At 36.8% G+C, this 22,440-nt stretch overlaps 1 protein-coding gene across 1 annotated transcript; it reads right to left on the bottom strand.

The window, feature by feature from the left end:
* Nucleotides 1–1,182: 1,182 nt before the first annotated feature.
* Nucleotides 1,183–20,587, bottom strand: LOC145791944 (uncharacterized). The gene is made up of 5 exons (XM_082872396.1): nucleotides 20,341–20,587; nucleotides 18,973–19,551; nucleotides 18,424–18,894; nucleotides 17,595–18,337; nucleotides 1,183–1,326 (listed from the first exon to the last, which is right to left on the bottom strand). Exons 1-5 carry the CDS (start codon nucleotides 20,585–20,587, stop codon nucleotides 1,183–1,185), a joined length of 2,184 nt encoding a protein of 727 aa, XP_082728522.1.
* Between the last annotated feature and the right edge of the window lie 1,853 nt (nucleotides 20,588–22,440).

Raw genomic sequence — 22,440 nt, 5'->3', positions numbered from 1 at the left:
ATGTCACCATCACCTCTCTACCTTGATCTTGAAAATCATGCAATACTGGTTCAAAGACAAATTTTTTTTTTTTTTTTCCCTTTCTATTTCTTCTCACATAAATTCAATAGCTAAACATAAATACGTATTAATTTGGAAAATGCTGTGATGGTCCGAGATTTTGTACCATGAAATTTGCCTGTAAAATTGGTGTTATGTTTATTTTGCGGATTAAGTCAGATGGAATTGTTAGTGTGAGAGATTGGTTAATGAAGAGATTATTAATGTGTGGATTGTTAGTGATGAGAAGTAAAAGTGTTTGTTTTGTTAATAGTATGAGAGATGATTAGTGATAAGATTGTTAAATTATTTTTATATAAAATAAATAGAAAAATTATTTCTACATTAAAAAAAAACTAAAAAAAATATTAAAATAAATAAATACACTTGATAAAAAAATAATTTTTTTATATAAAATAAATTCAATCCACTTTCTATTTTTTTAATCCTATTTAAAATCCAATCAAGCTAATCCGCTACTAACGAATTAGGGGTGAGCATGGTCCGGATTGGACCGGATTGGGATAAAACAAGGACCAATCCGTTATTTACGGTTCCTAAAAAATTGGAACCAATCCAATCCGTTTAAATCATGGAACCAATCCGAACCAATCCATTTAAATACGGATTGGATCGGTTTAGGACCACGGATTCACATAATTAAATAACAAAAATATATATATAACACTTGAATTTCATAAAAATATAAACATAGCGCTATATTAGTTCCATAATAGCAACATGTTTTTCTATAATAACGACATACTGTTCTAGAATTTAAACAACCATAAGAAAACTGGTTTCACCATAAGTATTTAGACCATTGCAAATTAAAACTTAAAACTAACAAACAAAAGTAATAAAAGAAGATATTATACGATTTTAAGTTTGAGTTTAGATTTTACATAGAATAAGAAAAGATACTATGGGGGAGGATGTATAATAAAAATATAGACTATTTGTATACGGTCCGGATCGGTTCCAATCCGGAACCGTGGGATTCAATCCGGAACCAATCCGTGAACTGCGGATTTTTAATTATTCAATCCGGAACCGAACCACGGATTCAAAAAACCAATCCAAACCTATCGGATTGGACTGGACTGGATCGGATTACGAATTTCACGGATTCCTTGGTCAGCTCTATAACGAATTACTAAGGCCGCTGTTAATCCTCCCCAAATAATCACCAAACAAAATGTGAGTGGACCCACACCCATACCAATTGAATCCGCCGCCCACTGCTAAACAAACCTGACCTAGATGAAGAGTTGTTGCAGCAGCCATCTAAATAATGAATCTCATTTACACAATTTGTAACTCTAGATAAATTTTTCATTTTTTTGTCCTTCTAAATTTGTAGTGTATGGGTGTGTTTGATTGGGTGGATAAAGGGAAGACTATGTACTGTGTGGATTGTAATCTGGAGGAAGCATTCAATCCGTTGTTTGTTTTGTTTTTTAGTCCGCCAGACATGGAGTCTGGCCAGACTCCTTATCTCCCATATGGGGAACTATTGTGTCCTGAGGGGCTGTGGGATAATTTTGGAAGAACAATCCACTGTTGAAATTAAGTGGTAAAATGATCATTTTGACCTTCTACTATTTAACTATGTATTATATTTAGTAAAATTCAATAAAATTTAAATGTCTCAATTTAAAAATAAAATAATTTTATTTAACTTTTTATTGATGTTTTATTTATTTAATTTTTTAAAAATAATTTTTTATAGATATTTTGTTGATGTTTTATTTTAAAATTTTGTTTATATTTTATTTAATTTCATTATTTAAATTTTAATAGATGTTTTATTTAATTTCATTGTTTAATTATTATTATTTTTAAAAAAAAAATTTATTTAAAATTTTAATTAAAAAATAACATATATTTTTATTGATATTTTATTTATTTAATTTTTAAAAATAAATTTATTTAATTGTGTAAAAAATAAAATAAAATAAATATTAAAGATATGTTTAATATTGTTATTATTTAATAAACTATTGAAAAATGGTAAAATAGTCTTTTGGTCATTTATCATATCCAGTCTGTCCAACTAAACGTTAGATTCACTAAAAATAGTCCTTTCCAGGCATCTAATCCCATGAAAAAACAAACACAGGATACATATCCAATCCAACCCAATAATCCGGGGGATTCACAGTCCCAGGACTCAAATCCGATGGATTCTAATCCCCTCTTATCCAGTCCGTCCAATCAAACACACCCCAATTGTATTGATTTTATAGGATCCTCTAGTTAGGCATCCCTAGGAGTGAATATAGTCCGAATTAGTTCAGATTGAGATAAAATAAAGACCAATCTATTATTTACGGTTCTTAAAAAATTAGATTCAATCCAATCCGTTTAAATCATTGAACCAATCCGAACTAATCTATTTAAACATGGATTGGATCGGTTTAGAATCACAGATTCATAAAATTAAATACTAATAAAAAATATGTAAAATATTTTAATTTTATAAAAATATAAACATAACGTCATATTAGTTCTACAATAGAAACATGTTTTTTCACAATAACGACATACTGTTTTAAAATTTAAACAATCATAAGAAACTGATTCTACTATGAGTGTTTAAACTATTATAAATTAAAACTAAAAACCAACAAGCAAGAGCAATAAAAGAAGATACTATGCGATTTTAGGTTTGGATTTAGGTTTTATATGGAATAAAAGAAAATACTATGTGGGAGAGTATATAATATAAATATAGGCTATTTGTATATGGTTTAGATCGGTTCCAATCTAGAACCGTGGAGTTTAATTTGGAACCGATCCATGGACTACAAATTTTTAATTTTCCAATCCGAAATCGAATCACAGATTTAAAAAATCAATCTAAACTTACTGAATTAGATTGAACCGGATCGAATCACAAATTTTACGAATTACTTACTTAGCCCTAGCCATCCCAACTAACTAGAGGGTGATGCTGAGTTTTGTGATCTCCGTTACATCGCATACGTCATCAAGTCAATTTATCTATGTCAAAAAAAAAAAAAAAAAAAGTTAATTAGACAATTGTAATTACATTATCAAATTAGATTTGACTTTTAATAATTGGATAACAAATAGAGAGACTTATGTGTAGGTTCTAATAGTGGACTTATTGTTCAATAAATCTTATGACAATTAATGTCGTTTTTCATCAACTACTATTAAAAAAAAAGTCATTAATTGTTAATTTTCAATGACAATTTGAAATTTTTTTTATAAAAAATGTCATTAATTATAAATTTTAGCAATAGTTGAAAAAATCGTCATAAAAAAAGTTACTAATTTTCAATTGTCAACAACAGTTTAAAAAATTAATCACTGACAAAAGTCACTAATTATAAATTTTAGTGACAATTTATACAAAAAAAGTCACTAATTGTCAATTATTAGTGACATTCAAAAAAGCGTTACAAGAAATTACTTTTAACAACGATTTTACTAGGACTAACTTTCAATAAGACTTGGGAGTTGTTTGGGGTGTCCTAAATAAGTGCATTTTTTGACTTTTTGGACTAAAAAGTTGAGAAAAAAATATGATAGTTTGGGTTAAGTTTTTGACTTTTTATGAAAAAATGTGTATTAAAAAATTATATAAATTAGTGTGTAGGAGAAGATTAGAGTGGGTTGGTTTGGGAAATGGGTTGGCTTTTTGACTTTCTTGGCTATTTTAGCCTAGGCTAAAAAGTCTGGTTTGGGAAGGACTTTTTGACTTTTTGGCTTTTTTAGTTTTTTTTTGTGAGAGAAGAACGTAATAATTATGGGTTGAATGTGATGTTTTATTTTTTGTGACAAAAATAACCTATTTTGTCTTTTGTGGTTAAAATAGCCAAATTAGTCATTCCCAAATGGATCCAGTGTGAGTTTACGGCTGTCATGTTTGCAAAGGTGGAATAGATACTAAGAAGTAATTGTCTACTTTTTGGGCATTGCACTGGACGGTGTTGTTCGGCTCGTGGGGGCCATCACGGGTCATGTTTTGATAATCTAAACCGTTCAATGTGTAGAACTCGTTGAGTACTATATGCTTGTAAAAAATTACGTTGATCAAATATCGATAGCTATCTGATTAGATTTGTTTTCTTCCAATCATTAATTATAACACCTTTATTTTTTTTATACAAACTGATTTGATCATATAGTTATCGATATCCGATCAATATGATTTTTTACGGATATATAGTACTTGACGAATTCTACACATTGAACGGTTCAGATTATCAAAACGGGACCCGTGATGGGCTCTATGGGCCGAACAACAGTGTGTTAAAATTGTACCCCAACTGTGCAATTTTTGTTACACAACGCAGCACATATCTGGGGCTGTCAGATTGATGTGTTGTAATTTTGTGTGTAAAATTAATTTTTTAATATTTTTTTTGGTAAATAGTGATAACTTTTTAACTTTTTGAGTAATTTTTTGACTTTTTGTCTTTTTTGTGACATGCCAAACTTAGCCTTAATGAGAATTAAGTTCAACTATGAGGACCTATTGATAATTTACTCTAACAAATATGATTTTGAGAGTCGAACATTTATTTTGGATAACAAAAGAGAAATGTCTGGGACCCCAAATTTAGGGACCAAAATTTACCCAAAATGGGTATATGTGGTGAAGATTAAATTGATAAAGTGTGGGGCTCACGAGTGAAATAAATTTGAACTATTGATTGTTGTTTTTTTGGATAAATTATGGATAAATAATTATGAGTTTGTAGTATTGCTGTAACAAAAAATGGTCCCTAACCTTTTAATTGGCTCAATATTGACCTTTTATTTTAAATTTTACGTTAATTTAATTCAATTGATAACACTAATAAGATTTTTGATGAAAAATGACCGCTCAACTGATTGAGTTTAACTTAATTAATTATATTTATAATTTTTGTTCTTTAAAATATGACACATATTGCTCATATATACATTTTTCATAATAAAATGTAAACAATTATAATAAATTCGACTAATTTAAAATTAAAATTAAAATCAAATCAATTAACATACACGAGTTAAAATGTGTAGACCAGCGGTATTTGGCCAACTTCTTAAAATTTGAAGAAACTAACAGGCTTTCACTGTGCTAGAGAGAGAGAGAACAGGATTTGAATCAGTGTCCATGTGATACATGTTTTGCAATAAATAGTGAAACAAACAAAGAGGAAGGTTCTAAAAATTCTATGTCAAGGTGTACCCCATGTGATTTCATGTCAGAGAGAGAGAGAGAAAGAACCAGTCAGTTCAGTTCAGTTCAAGTTCCCATCATCGGCCACTCCTTTTTGTCAGTTCGTTAAGTAATAGACTAGGAAATTTTATACTGTGGTCACATGGCACTTTTTTTTTTTAATTTTAATTTATTACTCCCTCCGTCCCAAAATAATGGTCCCTTTTGGGGAATCTAACTTTTTTTGGTAGTACAATTATTGTACTTTTAAAAAGTTGGTTTTCCAAAATTACCCTTTGATAGTACACTTTTTTGAGAATATCAATGTCATAATTGTACTTTTTATATTATTTATGAATTTAAAAGAAGGGCAAAATGGGAAATTTATATTATTTTTGTACTTGATTTTTGAAGAGGGACTAATATTTTGGGACAATGAAAAATGAAATAAGGGACTAATATTATGGGACGGAAGGAGTAGTTAAAATAATAAAAATTATTACTTTTATATTAATATTTTAAGAGTAGTAGGATAAATATTACAAAATAAATGGTGTAGAATAATGTTGTCGAAGTACCAAATAAACTCTCTCCAGTTGAGTGGATAAAAGGTAAAATGAATTGAGTGATGATGAGATTGAGGATCAACTTCGGTTACACCAAATTCTAGGGTCCACACACACTTGACACCCCCATTTTATTATTATTTGTCGACCCATCACCATGTGTTGGGTGGATGGGGTAGGTGGGTGAGTCGTGACTCATTGAGGGATGTTTGGTACCCAAAACCTGTCCAAGTGGGTTCTATGGTTAATTCTTTTGGTTAATGGTTATCTCTACCCTGTATGTTTGTTTGTTGCTTAAGTTTGCGATTATAGAGGTGAAATCATTGACACAATGTCATTTTCTTCAAACTTGACATAAACGTTTTTTTTTTTTTTTTGGGGGGTAAAAATAATAAAATAATAAAAAAAAGATTGAAATTGTGAGATATTTGTCAAAATTACCAAAGAAATTAAAGTTAAAATAATTACAAATAATTACCCACAACACTATGTTTGGCTCCATTTTTTTAAAAACAGTTTTCAGAAAATTCTACTTTTTTATTTTTCGTATTTTTTTGTTTTTACTGAATTTTTTTAATATTTTAAGATTTTTTTTTTTTACTTTTAAGACATGCCTAACATAATTATACCTAAAAAGTAAAAAAATTGTGAAAAAAAACTTTTAAAAATTCACTCAATACTAAAAATACAAAAAAAAAAAAACGAAAATTATGTATATTTTTTGTATTTTTATGTATTTATTAATTTTTTAAAATATTTTTTCACAAATTTTTTACTTTTTAGATACATCGAAGTAAGGTGCATCTAAAAAAGTAAAAAAAAATGTTTAAAATGTTAAAAATATTCACTAAAAATAAAAAAGAATACGAAAACCAAAAAACTTTAATTTTCAAAAAACTTAATCCAAAAAACTCAAACCAAACACACTAAATTTTATAACCTCTTCCACCATTTCCATAATTCCCAACCCTTCCTCCACATGTCCGGCCCTACTTATTCTTTTCCACCATGGCTACCACCATTACTCTCATCATTTCTATTAATACTGTCACTATAATCCTTTTTCTCATTATCCAACAATTTCGTTCATTTAGTCCTTAACCATTGTAACAACGAAAACAATCACAACGACCACAATAACCTCCCTTAGCCCTTCCCACCACGACTTAAAACTAACAACCTTTGTCAAGTTAAAACACTAGTGCAAGTGTTACCACTGCTCAATGCATAAGTGGCACTTGCACCTTACTTTTACAAAAAAATAATTTGGTGTAATTGCCAGTTGTCATATGTGCAATTCTTCCCCCATGCATTTGCAATTATTTTTTAAATCATAACATTTAATCGCAATTTTCCCATTTCTAATCAATTGACACCAAATTAATAGATATTTGGCCAAGAACTTCCATATCTCATTACAAAGGCTAGTGGTTTGATTCTCCCAACTTAAATGTGAGTCTTAATCTCTTGATTTGTTTGGGATCTTTATTGTGACTGTTGGATTAGTTTATTCCATGTTATTGTAAGAGTTTATCATATAGTTGAATATAATGTAAATCTGATTACATTTGTAAATAATTTTTATTAATTGACAAAACACCAAATAATTTAAGTACTATAATAATTTTTATGGCACTAATCAATTAAAGATAACAATTTAAACAAAAATCAAAATCAAGAGTTCAAATTCCACAAAGTTAGGGTGATTAATATTTTTATCTCTAATTGATTAGAATTTTTTTTTAATATATTTATTTAGGAGTTTTATCAGAACCACCTCATTCTAAGTTTATTCAAAAATCTAGGACACGTAAAAATAGTTTCTTACTTTTAATCATCTAATTTTTGGAGCCATTTTCAGATCAAAATATCCATATGATAATGCTTCAATAGATTTATATGTTGTTTTACTTTTAGAATGATTTGAAATTTTTTAAGCTCAACAAACTTTTATCTAGATTATCGGTTTTACAAAATTTAAATTTGTTGACGTCCTCTTGTCAAGATTTATGACCAATTATGAATATGAAATTGTAGAAGAATTGACAAAATTTTACTATATTTGCAATAATCAAAATAGTTTTTTATTTTATTTTTTTATTTTTTTATTCTATTGATGCCTAAAGACTTCAAATTTGAGGGCCCATTGCAAAAATTATGCAACTACTCTTAAATTTTAGATCTAAAAATTTCAAAATTCAGGACAAACTCAATTCAATTATTAAATACCTTAGAACAGAGAAATTTAGCTGTTTTGAACATGCTTTACTAGGAAGGTCAGCCCTAGCGAAAGATAAGTCACATAGTTGCACCTAAGCAAATTTTATACACAATAATATTATAAGCGCATAATACGAACATTGTCTTCTAATAATTTTTTTTTTTAAAAATGTGATAGTTCAACTTTGAAGACTTTTCACATGGACTTGATCTATTATAATCTTATTATGAGATTTATAACTAATTTTCCAATCTTATTTCCACGTACATATACATTTGGGTAAATTGTATGGTTAAAATAACTAAAATTAATGTAAATAATGAGTAGACACTAAAATAATAAAGATAAATATATATTTTATTTTTTTTGAAAATAGATGACAATGTTATGTTTTCGTTCATACGACTAATGAATTACTAATAAAAAATGATATAAGTATTATGTGAATTAAAATTTAAAATGAAGTTAGTGTAATTATATAAAAGATGTAAGACTGATTATATTTTTTATAAACCATGAGTGTAATTTACCTTATAAATTTAGTGTGAGTTTGTTGGCTACATATTTTGTAAAAGCCAGTTACAGTTCGACACGTGGCATAGTAAGGGTAATAAAGGAAGGTTATTCAAGCCTTTAATCCTGATCGTACACGTGACAATAAACATTGGTCCTCACATGATCCGAGTAACACTAGATCAAATAAACGGGATGCAAGATGACGTGTCTTCAAACGGTTACTCATATTCAAATCTAAGTACAAGAGGGAAGCTCAACTGCCAGTAATGGCGTAATGGAGCTACTTGTAAGGAAGCATGACCAGCGATCATGGAGGAGCAGTTCGACAGTTCGAAGTGCAGTTCGAAGGTCATCGCTGACGAGTATAAATAGCAGGGTAGCCCCCAGAAAGAGAGACGGACGGACTCAGACCATACAAACCAGTCATTTACTTCATATATTTTCTTTCCAGTCATTTACATTTCCAGTCCTTAAATACCTGTTCTTTAAATACCTGCACTTTAAATACTCGCACTGCACTTCGATTCATAGGAGTAGCTTCAAGTAGATTCAAGTAGATTGCTGTTGTAAACCTCTCCGAGGCTGAGTTCGGACCGTTGTAAGTGTTCATTTTTATGAAATACTTCAATTGTTCTTCATATTACTGTTATTTCTCTTAATTTCTCCTAAGTCAAGCCACCAGTAAAAGTCCTCTTCATTGAGGCTGAAAAGAACTAAAACACAATCGTCTGATAATTGGTTGGCAATTATAATTTCTGTAAGGACTGATTGATCCTTGCTGGCACGCTCACATTCACAAAAATACCCTTCGAAAAGCCAAAAAGCCAACATATATTTTTGGCACGCCCAGTGGGACTTAATTAAAAATGGCTAGAAGAAGACGACAAGGAGAAAATGAACGCTTCGAAGAAGGCGTGGAAGGAGAGGTAGAAATACCAAATCCAGAGGATAATGTGGTAACACATCCTGTGGAAACTCCTATATTGTCAGAACCCATGGTCGAGCAGACCAGTACTTCTGGACAAGAACCATATGTTCATATTATTGGACAAAACCAAGGAATTGGACCGTCCACTATGCCAACAAATCCATGGGATGGTTTAGTGAATGCCATGGGACAACAACTAATGAACACAATGGAAAGGTGGGCAACATCCTTTTTGGATCGAATGAATAACCACCAACCAACAAACACAAGACAAACGGAGGAAGTTGTAAATGTCCCCCAACAAAGATTGGCTAGAGAAAAACAGCCTATGCAAGTTAATGGTCAAACTAGTACCCAAAACTTTGAAAGACCATCACCTCAGTCTTGGTATGAACCCATTTCAAGGCCTATAGCAGGCCAAAATACCTCAGCACTTAATAATGAAGCCACACAAGTTGGTGGATCTGGCCAAGTACAAGAAATTGGTGTAAGAATGGTTACAAATCCTATGTTCGAAGCCATACCTGGCACAAGAGGGTACACCAATCCCTTATTCGAATTTACACCCGGGGGGTTGGAGGGTTTTCCTACAAATGGTAGAGACACGACACCTGTCCCAGCACCTGTTGCAGGTCCTTTCGCAGGTCATGCTCAAAGAGGTTACCCATACCCTCAACAGCAACCTGCACCGCAAGGACAACCAGCCCCAAATTTACCACCTTATGGACCAAGAGGACCACAAGCACAAGTTTATCCACCAAATCCTGTGTTTGCTCCTCCAGTAGTGGTTCAGCAGGCACAAAATATGGTCCCTAGAGACCAGATTGTTGATATTGTTAGGGAGATATGTGGACCAATGGCTCGGGGGGTCCAGACTCCTATATACAGAAAACCATACCCAGAATGGGTAGATAGGGTACATGAATACCCAAGGGGATTCAGGATACCAGATTTTACCCTTTTTTATGGGACTGGAAATCAATCAACGATAGAACATATTGCTAGATTTGCTGCTCAATGCGGTGAATTCACTAACCATGATTATATGAAACTGAGATTATTTCCAAATTCCCTAACGGGAGGAGCATTTGTATGGTACATCAACCTTACACCTGGCTCCATTCAAAATTGGCAACAAATGGAAGAGGCATTTCATGCCCAATTCTTCCAATCAGAACCAGAAGTATCTATGGCAGATTTGGCTAGGTTGAGTCAAAGGCCTGAAGAAAAGGCTACTCAGTTTATTGCCAGATTTAAAAGGGCTCGAAATAAATGTAGAGTCATCCTGCCAGAGCCAGAATTCGTCAGATTGGCTCAAAATGGTTTAGAATTCAGGCTTCGAAAGAAGTTTGATTCAACTGAATTCAGAGATTTGGTCGAACTGACCTATAAGGTGTCTCGATATGAAACATTATTAGAAGAGGAACAAGATCGAAATAATGCATCATATAAGACATATTATAGAGATCCTAATTATGAAATAGATGCAGCAGAGATTGTAGGCAAAGAACCTGTAATCTGTGAAGCATTAATTCGTAAGGATACAACTATAGACCAGCAGTTTAAAAAGAAAGACTTTCACAGAAAATACTCTTTCGATTTAACAAAAGCAGATGACATCTTTGATCATTTGCTCGCGGCTAATTTCCTTAAGTTGCCTAAAGGAGTAAAACTACCATCTCCGGATGAACTGAAAGGAAAAGTATACTGTAAATGGCATAATTCTTGGTCTCACTCGACTAAAAACTGCATTGTTTTTCGAGACAGGATCCAAGAACAGATTCGGAAAGGAAGTTTGAAGTTCTCAGCTAAAACAGAAAAAGCCATGGGAATTGACAGTGATCCCTTTCCAGAAGTTGGAGAGGCAGCAGCCAATGTCATTACATCAGATTTCCAGAACTTGTCCTTGACAGAATTGGAGGAAGTCAATGTGCAGATGCATGTTGCTAATCAAACCAACGTCAAGAAGAATACTAGAAGACTACCAGTTATTGAACAAGGTTCCTCACACCAAATGGAATGTTCTGATGAAGAGTCACTGGATGATGATTCTTTAGAAGCAGCAGTGATGCAGAGAATGTGCCCCAGGTGCAGACTCAGTTACAAGTGGTTGAAGGGGCTTCCAACTGATGGGAAGCAATACTACAGGGATGTTCAGAGACGTCCTAAATCAATCAATGCTTACAACAAAAGGCCGTATCCGGCTAGTGATAGGCAGAGACCACCAGTGGTTGAGCCTGTAGTAAACAGAATGCATGACAAAGGCAAGGAACTCTTGCATGAATCCAGACCACATAACTATTATAGAATGCAGAGTAGCCATTCTGAAAGAAAGCTGGAGAGGAGTTCAGTCCATGGAATCAAAGCCAGAGATTGGCTCCCTAGATCAGTTTCACGCAGGACAGAAAATGGTCACCCTTATCGAAGGTCTGAACCAGATTCAAAACATGAGGACAAAACTAAGCACTTACCTTCACGGCCAGTTTCGAAGATGGCTTCGAAGGTGGAAAAAGGCAGGTCAGCTTCTGAATCAGTAAGCTCATGGGTACCTGGGGTCCCGGATTGGTTTGTAATGCAAAACAAACCTAGGGAGGTACGTGCTTATGGAGATACTGTAAACCAAGGCAGGATGATCAAGCCTCCTATGGTGGCTCCGAACAACTGGGTACTGCTTAAACACCCAAAGACGAGGGAACCCGACATGATCCCAGTCATCTCAAGATCACAGAGGAGAAAAATTCAGCGCAGGTACACCCAGTACCAAAAGGATCTGAAGGAAGGTGGAGAAAATTCTTCATCAGTCAAAACGGAAGGGAGGAAGAACCTAAAATCAGACCATGCTCCAAAGCCAGTTCCACAGAGCACAGTGGTCTGCAGCCGAGAACAGTTGGCCAAGGTTCATTCTGAACTGAAAACCAGAGAAAAGGCCAGTTTGGTAGGGTTGGAGAAAGCTCTGATGGAAACAGATAGTGAGACTGAAGAAGAGATTAGCGTGAGTCAGAAGAAAGAGGTTGTGGAGGAAGAGATGTTTGAAGCCTTCATGGCTGAGCAAACGTTTCTGACTAAAGAGCCAGTTGAGAAAAATCCTTCGAAGGGATCAGTTAGTGATGAAATACCAGAATGCATCATGCAGGATGTTTCTGAGGGAGTCAACCAAAGTAACCAAGAGGGGAAACAAGTATAGCCAGCCATCCAGTTTGGCTCGTTTCCCCCAGTATCAGTAAACATGGTGCACATATTGCCACAAGAATTTCAAGCTGGAGATGAGAATCAAGAGGGGCAGGAAGCTGACCCAGTTCAGATCTCCAGTGAAGATTCACAAGCAAGTATGGTGCAAGATAACTTCGAAATGGTCATCCCGATGGAAGATGGATATGAGAGTGAAGAGATGGTAAGCATCAATCTATCATATCCATTTGAGTACCCCTCGGATTCGATGACACAGCACGTTAGGCCCTTGTACATCAAAGCTTTCTTTGATGGGGTACAGCTGAACCGAGTCCTAGTAGACAATGGGGCAGCAGTGAACCTACTCCCGAAATCTTCTTTGAAGAAACTAGGGAAAAAGAATCCCAGGTTGATACCAACCAGCACAACCATTGCTGGATTTGCTGGAGATAAACAAATGGCTCAGGGGATTCTACCCATTAATTTAAGTGTGGGAACCAGGGATTGTATGACAGCATTTTTCGTAATCGACAGTAATGCTAAATACAATGCTTTGCTTGGAAGGGACTGGATCCACACTAACAAGTGTGTGCCTTCTTCTTTACATCAGAAAATCATGATGGCCTTGGGCAATGGAGAGACAGAGGAGATCGACGCAGATCCTCAACCCTTCATAGCCTGTGCAGACTTTGCGGAGGCTAAATTGTATATTGAGGGAGTGACACCTCTCAGTATACTGATGAAAGATGACAATTCAGCCGAAGTGACGGCTGATGAAGAGGTGACACACCTGAAGCACTTAGTCCAAAAAAGTGCTGGTGAAGAGGTTGTCCTTAGAGATGACAATGATGCCTGGTTATAGGCAAAGAGAGGAATCACCAGAAGCCAAGTCCTTGGCTTTGATCAAGTTTTCAGCATTGGACATAAAAGCAATAGTCCAGAAAGTTCAGGAGCAAGAGAGAGAGGCCATGATAATTGGCTGCAAACAGCAGCAGCAACAGGCTAGAGTCTTGACTCTTGGTAAGTACTGTGCCTTGGACATTGAAACAAAAGTCCAAGAAATACAGGAAGAGGAAGCCTTGTGGACAGATTTTGTCTATGAGGAGGAGGGCAGAGATATTGAACTGAAGAACTTAGGGGCAGAACCAAGCTCGAAGATCACTTCAAAGGCAGCAGAAACTAGAGGGAGTTCTCATGCACAAGATCCTTTAGAAGAAGTAAATCTAGGGGAAGGTTCTGTACAACAGCCCACTTATGTAAGTGCTTGTTTGAATGCTCTGGACAGAAACCAGCTTTTGGTTGTTCTGAAGAAATACAAAGATTGCTTTGCATGGTCTTATAATGAACTACCAGGATTGGACAGGTCATTAGTGGAACATAGGCTCCCTATGAAGCCTAATTTCAGGCCCTATAAGCAGAAACCAAGAAGGATGAGTCCAGAAGTAATTCAGAAGGTCAAGGAAGAGATCCTTAGACTCCTCAAGGCAGGTTTTATTAGAACAGCCAGGTATGTTGAGTGGCTATCTAATATTGTGCCTGTAGTCAAGAAGAATGGCAAAATGAGGGTATGTATCGATTTCAGAAATTTAAATCTAGCAACTCCCAAAGATGAGTACCCTATGCCTATAGTGGACTTGCTGGTAGATAGTTCAGCAGGTCACCAAGTCTTGTCAATGATGGATGGGCATTCCGGCTACAACCAAATATGCATTGCAGAGGAAGATATCCACAAGACAGCGTTCAGATGTCCTGGGAATATTGGCACCTTTGAGTGGGTTAAAATGCCATTTGGTCTAAAGAATGCTGGAGCTACATACCAAAGAGCCATGAACACTATCTTTCATGATCTTATTGGAGGATATCTGGAATGTTATATTGATGATATTGTAGTTAAATCCCAATCCATGAAAGAGCACCTGTTTCACTTAGAAGCAGCTTTTGAAAGGATGAGGAAGTTCAAGTTAAAGCTCAATCCTCTTAAATGTGCTTTTGGGGTATCATCTGGAAATTTCTTGGGCTATGTTGTTCACAAGAAAGGAATACAGATTGATCAGAATAAAGCCAAAGCAATCATCGAAGCCAAACCCCCATCAAGTAAGAAAGAATTACAAAGGTTCCTTGGGCAGGTTAACTTTCTTCGAAGGTTCATTTCTAACACTGCAGGGAAAACTAAAATATTTTCTTCCTTGTTAAAGCTGAAAGATGAAGAGGAATTTATGTGGACAGCAGAGCATCAGATTGCTTTCGAAGGTATCAAGGCCTACTTGGCTAAACCTCCAGTGCTGATGCCACCAAAGGGGGACAAGCCCTTGAAGTTATACATAGCTGCAGCAGAGGATTCATTGGGAGCTTTCTTAGCCCAAGATAATGAAGAAGGCAAGGAGCAAGCTATTTATTACCTTAGTAGGTTTTTAAGTTCGTGTGAATGTAAATACTCAGCTGTTGAAAAACTGTGTCTTGCTTTGTATTTTGCTGCAATAAAATTAAGATATTATCTTTTGCCTACAACTGTCTTGGTAATTGCAACCACAGATTTGGTTAAATATATGTTATCTAGACCAATGTTGAGGGGAAGAATTGGCAAATGGATACTTGCCTTATCAGAATTTCATCTAGAATATGTCCCTCAAAGGGCAGTAAAAGGGCAGGTTTTAGCCAATTTCTTGGCAGACCATCCATCTCAAACTGAGAACCAGGAGATCATGGAACTTGGTATGACCAGTGTTGAGCCATGGCAAATGTGGTTCGATGGGTCGAAAGCAAATGGGTTAATTGGAATTGGTATTGTAATCAAGTCTCCACAGGGGACAGAAACTACCCATGGTTTTAGAGTGGATGAAGCTACCTGTTCCAATAACCAGGCTGAATATGAAGCCTTAATTGTGGGACTAGAGATTCTTATTGGATTACAAGTACATGCAGTTGACATATTTGGGGATTCTCAATTGGTGATTAACCAAGTGAAAGGAATTTTCAAGTGTCAAAGCATAAGTATCTTGCCATATTATGTTGTTGCATTACATTTGCTTTCTCAGTTTCAAATAGCAAATGTAACCCATGTTCCAAGATTCTTGAACAATAGAGCCAATGATGTGGCTCAAAAGGCTTCGAACTTCAAGAGAAGGGATAATACCCAAAGGGACATAAGCCAAACAACATATCAGAGATTAATTCAACCTTTGAATAAAAGGAATGTGATCTTGGAAGTCAATCATAATGACTTACAAGAACAAGATTGGAGGCATCCAATAATGCAGTACTTGGTTGGTCCATCTTCGAAGGCCAGTAGAAGAGTTAAATTGCAGTCTATGCAATATATGATATATGGTAATGCTCTCTACAAAAGGGGGGGAGATGGCTTATTGTTGGAATGTCTAGGCCCAAAAGAAGCATTAACAGCCATGGCTGAGGTTCATGAAGGCATCTGTGGTGCTCATCAACCTGGTGTAAAAATGAGATGGTTGCTTCGAAGGCATTCCTATTATTGGCCAACCATTCTTAAAGACTGCATAGAATATGCAAAGGGGTGTCAGGCATGTCAAAAGCATGGCACAATAAGGCACGTGCCCATAACTGACCTACATGCAGTAGTAAAGCCTTGGCCATTCAGAGGGTGGGCCATGGATATGATGGGAAAAATACACCCACCTTCTTCGAAACATCATTGTTTCATTCTAGTGGCCACTGACTACTTCACTAAATGGGTCGAAGCTAAGCCATACAAGGCTGTAGACCAAACAGAGGTTATTGGTTTTATTAAAGATTTGATCCATAGATTTGGAATCCCGCAAACCATAACAGTTGATAATGGAACTGTGTTTGATGGGAAGATGGTGAAGGCTTTTGCGGCAGAATTTGGAATTAGCCTTGTTAATTCCACACCCTATTATGCACAAGCTAATGGTCAAGCTGAGTCATCCAATAAGTCCTTGAAAAAAGGAATACAAAAGGTTGTGGATGACAATCCCAGGGATTGGCATAACCTATTGTTGGATGTTCTGTGGGCATATAGAACCTCACCGAGGTCAAGCACAGGGGTCACTCCTTATGCCTTGGTGTATGGACATGACGCAGTCTTACCAGTAGAGATTAATGTCAAATCTTTGAGAGTAAGATGTCAAGATCAATTGAATCCTGAACAATACCATCAAAGTATGTGCTTAGAATTAGAAGGCATAGATGAAGCCAGAATTTTGGCATTAAATAGCATTCTTTTCCAAAAGAAGAAAGCAGCCGAGAATTATAATAAGAAAGTCAAACACATTGGCTTTGATGAAGGTGATTTGGTATGGAAGACAATACTCCCAATTGGGATTAAAAGCCATAAGTTTGGCAAATGGTCACCTAATTGGGAAGGTCCATATCAAATTCATAGGGTTCTGCCTTTCGGAGCATACCATTTAAGAAATTTGAATGGTTATGTACATTCCAAAAAGATTAATGGCAGATATCTAAAACCTTATTTTCCAACCGTTTGGGAGACACAAGGGATAGAGTAAACACCATATGCAAAAACACAAAGCTTGTTCAAATTATATTCAAAATAGTGTGCTTTCATAAAGAATCAAGTACATTATGCCACAAGTTGGCCCAAAAATCATTACAATGCTTTAATTGTTTTTGTACAATAGCTTTCCTATTACTAAGGGAAGGAAATAATTGAATAGCTGCAGCCATGTTTTCTTTTCGATCAGCCAGTCCTTGATTGGTGATGTGCAATTTCTTATCAGTTCGAACCAAGGCTTGGTTTACTGCAGCTAACTCCTCTTCGAGCTGAGCTTTCTTCTCCAGAAGTTGGACTCGAAAGTGGGAGGCAGAAGAGTGTTGTTCTTTCAGAGTTGATACTTCAGTATGCACCTGAGAAACAAAACTCTGGTCCTTAACCAGCTTATCATCCGCAGCTTTAGCAGCATGGCAAATGTTGAGATAGAAATCAATAGTAGCTGCAGCCTGAGATAGATGACTTGAAACACTCACGGCAGACTGCTCAGCAATGTTACAGCATTGAAGGAACCCGTTCCTGATGATAGGCCTTTGTAGAGCCTCGAAGGGGATCCTCGAAAAGGAAGTCAACAGTTGCAAGCATGTGTCCAAATCTACTAAAGGTACAAAAGGCTTGTTGCTGGAGGAAGGAGAACTCTCGAAGATTTCCAAAAGGGAGTTAGCCAAGGCTAATGGCTCAGCTTCAGTAGTAGAAGTAGGAGAGGTAGAAGGAATGTCAAAAAGACTAGCTAGTCTTTCTTCAAAAATGTCTACCTCATCCCTTGACATGAAGGGCATAGAGAGTGTTGTGGTGGAAGACACAAAGGGCTGCATAGGGATGGGAGAAACAGATGGAGCATCTTTGGCAGCCTCTATGGTCTTGGCCACCAGCAAATCAAGTGAGGAAGGGCTGGAAGTAGGCATTGGTGATGAGTCATGAATTGGAAAATTATCGGCATCCCCTGAAGGAGAATCAACTGCCATGCGAGATGAAGTAGCAGTAGGAGGAAGAGTGAGGATCGAAGAAACAAACTGAGGCAGATCAAGAGTCAAGAAAGGGAGGTATGGCTCTAAGCCAAGGAAAAGAGATGCAGGGATACTCGGCCTCGGTAAAGACGTATCGAATATAGGCTTAGGAAGTGGGAGCGTGATTTGAATGGTTTTCACGCGTTGCATCTGATCAACTTCGACTGAAATTGGGGAAGTTTCCGTTGGGAAGATTAATGCAGTGGTCGTTGCTGTAAAAAGAAGAAAATGTGAGGTAATGTCAAGTCTTAGTCTTGAAAAGTCGACAAGAAAAGAATAAAGGCATGCAGAAACTTACTTGTCCCAAGGAATTGTTGCTGCTGCCTCTCCTCAGCTCTTTCAAGAACAACTATGGCTTTGGGATATTCTTGTTCTACAACCTCATGGATGGGATCTTCAAACGAGCTGGTAGCTAGAACAGTGATCTTCCTCCTCTTTTCTATTACTTGAGCAATTGTCTCGGAATCAGAATCTTCGGTAAAATCGGAAGGAGAAACGGTAATTTTTCTTCTCCTTTTCCTTTGAGTTGGAATCATTCGCTCCTCCATTGTCTTCTCGACCTTTTTAGGTTGGGGTCCAGACTCTTCAAAAGTGAGCTTCTCCTCTTCTTCCCTAGCGGCTATCCCCTCTTGAGCCAATTGAGGGTCTCTTTTGTTTCTTTTCAAGGGAGACTCCTGTTCTTGATCATTTTCTTCTTCCTCCATCTCTGGAAGTTCAGTTTTTTCCCTTTCTAGCTCAAAGAGTCTCTTCTTCTTTTGTTGTTGACCACCTTCATAAAAGAAGGATTAGAGATAAGATAGCAAGCATTATATGAAGAGGTTAGAGAAAAGGAGAAAGGGGTACATACTTCGAGTGACTCTGGGAGGAATTGAAGCAGCAGAAGTAAACTGAGTTGTAGCAGTTACTGTAATTGGAATAGTGGAAGAAATGACAGTCTCAGCTTCTTTGGGCTTGGGCACATCCAGCACCTCCAATAGGTTTTGAGAGGAGATGGCCAAATAAACTTCCATGTTGCTCACCCACCAATTTTGATATCTCTTCAATTCAGTACCATGAGGGGAGAAAGGGATGAACTCAAAACTGGCCAAATCATCCATAAACTTGAAGGTTGCCTCTTCTAATCTCGATTTTCGAACCTTCAAATCCCTCTTAGTAAGACTCAGATTGGTGTTGCTGCAAAGAGGTATTGGAACTCCTTGTGTGAGGCCAAATTGTCTAGCAAATTGAGCAGGACAATAAGGCTCAGCTATGCATTTATAGGCTCTGGGGTTGGTGGTCCCAATAAACAGTTCCCTAGGGATCAGTAAGGAAGCCCACATATCTTTATGAATAGGCAAAGCACAGAGCCTATCACTAAGGAAGTGATTTAACCAGGTTGGACCTATGCTAGCTTCGAAGGGACGGAAACGATGATCAGGAAGAGCAGCTGGTAGTTGATGAAAGAAGGAGAAATAAAAGGCAAAAGTAGCTGGATAAAGTGAAGCATTGGCCAGTTTTATGCCATGAGTGAGGGAGTGTAGCCCAGAAAATTTAAGACATTTGGATTGTAGTTCAGAAAAATAGGCAAAGAGCCAAAGCTGAAGAATCCAAAATGGTCCCCCTTGATTGGCATCTAGGGGTTTCTCACAAAAGAGGGAACAAACTCTATATACATGACCCAGAATGTATGGGGCTAAGGCTATTCTTTTCTGCAAAACCAAGGCTTTGGCAAGAGGAGCAAATTCGAGCATGATTCTTTGGGAGGAGGTGCAGAAAAGAAATTTGCAAAGCCAATATAATAAAAAGGAAAAGAATTCCCTATCAGTTACTGGACCCATTCTTTTGTTCTCGACTCTAACAAAATCACTGTAAGATACATTAAGAGAGGGGAGGGAGAAAGGGACTACTAAGTCAGGAAAATCTGGTGTGATGGGGGTACCAATGGGGGATACTCCTAATAGGTGGCAAATATCAAGAACAGTGGGAGCCATCATCCCACACCTAAACTGAAAGAAATTGAAAATATGGTTCCAGAAACATAAAGCAGCGGGGATTAGAAAAGGGTCTTCTGGGATAGTTACCCTAGATAGTCGAAGAGCATCAAGAAGGCAGAGTTCTTGAAGGTCCAATGTCCTAGCAGGGACAACTCGGTCGTACCATTCTTGCCACTCTGGTCTCATCGTGGGCCAGCATCGGTGAGGACGATTGACTTTCCAGCCTTGCCAGTCGAGACCACCTTCATACAGAAGGCATTGATTCTCCAAGCGAGGATATAGGGCGGGAAGCTCGGAAGGGATCTCCTTGAAAATAGGTCCTAGCACGTACTCTCGCTGCACATGGCGACGAGGGATAAAGAAACGCCCATCGATAGCACTTTTCTCATCACCCTTGTATTTCTCACATTCAGTATCAATAAGCCGCTTCAAAGCCACAGATGAGCTTACGCGCTCTATGGTCGGAACTTTTGATGGGGAAGAAGCCATTGATCGTGGGTTTTCGGAAAATATAGAAGGGAGTAGAGAGAAATGGAAATCCAAAGGGGATTTGAATGTGTAAGCAATTCCGGGGCACAGAGTGAAAAGGTTTTAAATAACTTTTGTGTGCGGGGATACATCTCGTAAGTCATTAAGTACTAAAACGTGCGAAAACAAGGAATCTCTTTCAACATCGATAATTTCTGGAGGGAAAAGCACATTGATGCCAGCTTCGAAGCCACATTTTGGCGCTAAAATTTCAAACAAAAACGGCTTCGAAATGCAGGAGCCGACTTCGAAGCATACTGCATGCTTAAAAATGTATGAATATTCAAAGTATTGGTCTACTTCAAAAAATCTAAAGACCTGTTCGAAGTGATAACATTCGAAGCAAGCCCTAGAACTCTTTAAGGAAAAAAGGGCATTGTTCGGAACATCCAAACCAGTTATTGGTTTGAGCAAGAAGGAATTGCCATAGTTTGCCCTTCGAAGCCAAAAGAGATCAGTTTCAAATTGATTGGCTATATCAACTATGACCATATATTGGTTACAGTTAATATAAAGTCATTGAAATCAAAGTACTAAAATGATATCTGCCAGAATTGTCAATTTTACTCCATGAATTGGAAGAAGACATGATTGGTTCTTTTAGTACTTCATTAAACAGTTGATTCGAAGTATGGAATTGTTCAATTCAAAGTTATGAGTTAGCTTTTAGAGATAAAAGGAAACAGAGTCAAACAGTGTTAAGTACAGAAAGACTTTGTTTATTACATTAAGTAACTCTATCTCGGTACAAATTCAAGCTCATAAAAATAAGGAATAGAATAAATAACAAGGTCATGAAATTTTGTCCAGCAATGGTCAATAAATTTCTGTTCTTTCTTTATTATTTCTTCTATTTCTTCTAAAGTCGATTGCATAAGCTGATGAGCCCTCACTTCATAATAGAGTTCTTCAGCCTTTGCTTCGAAGGCCTCTTCCCTCGATTTTTGTTCCAAGTCATCTATAACCAAACCATCCCAGTACGTAGAATCTTTATTCCTGAAGTCATCGAGCTCTTCGATGAGATTCTCTGCTTCATATTGGGCATGAATTCGGAGAGATAAAAGTTCATCCAGATTTTGGATGGTGATCTTAGAATTCTGATGCCAGTAGAGGAGCACTGGGAGTTGGTCCAAAAACAAATGGAGCTCTGCTTGAGCAAGAGGGTTGAGGACATGACCCCTAGTGAGAATATCACAAGCCCATTGGAAATTCTTAAGAGGAATATCATCCTCAAGAACATTGAAGGGCAGGTGGGAGAAAGCCGCAAGCAAAAGTTGAGCTTGCTTTCGCTCGGCTGGAGAAGGGGGTGACGGAGGTTGGTAAGGTGGAAAGACTTTGTCCATTGGAAGGGCAAGTCTTAGTTTTTCTGTCCAGGAAAGGATGGGAGGAGGAGAAGGAGAAGATGATTCTGCTTCAGAAGACGAAGGGGAAGGAGCAGGTGTTTCTATCTCAGAGGATGCAGATGCAGAAGAAGGTGTGGATGCTTCTATTATGGGAGATGGCACGGGAACAGAAGGAGCAAAAGCATTAATATAGTCAAGCCAATCAGAAGAACAAATCTTCGCCTTTTTGGCTAAAAATGAAGGGGTATACCCTTGTGCTTCTTCTGAACGTTGGGCAGGATGCATTATCTTCGTAGGCATGGAAGAAGTATACCAAGACACAAGCAGATTCTCCTCCAAGCTACGTCGAAGGTCAATGGGCGCGTAAGGGTAGACCACTGAGCTTCGAGCGTAGGAGGGAAACTCCAAAGGGTCAGTAAACTCAACAAAATGGTGATTGATTCGCTCCCTTAGATCATAAGTCTCAGGAGT

This window comes from Camellia sinensis, chromosome 5, assembly GCF_055761805.1.
Source record: "Camellia sinensis isolate YWXY chromosome 5, ASM5576180v1, whole genome shotgun sequence".
In the NCBI taxonomy this organism is placed as follows: Eukaryota; Viridiplantae; Streptophyta; class Magnoliopsida; order Ericales; family Theaceae; genus Camellia; species Camellia sinensis.
Note: the sequence above shows the minus strand (reverse complement) of the source record. Positions and strands in the feature narration are given on the sequence as shown.

Coding starts and splice junctions, on each gene's coding strand:
- LOC145791944 (XM_082872396.1), bottom strand. CDS start 20,587: ATGGCTTCTTCCCCATCAAAAGTTCCGACCATAGAGCGCGTAAGCTCA. Junction 19,552..20,340: donor TCAATGCCTTCTGTATGAAG/GTGGTCTCGACT, acceptor ATCAACTACCAG/CTGCTCTTCCTGATCATCGT. Junction 18,338..18,423: donor GCAACAATTCCTTGGGACAA/GTAAGTTTCTGC, acceptor TTCTTTTTACAG/CAACGACCACTGCATTAATC.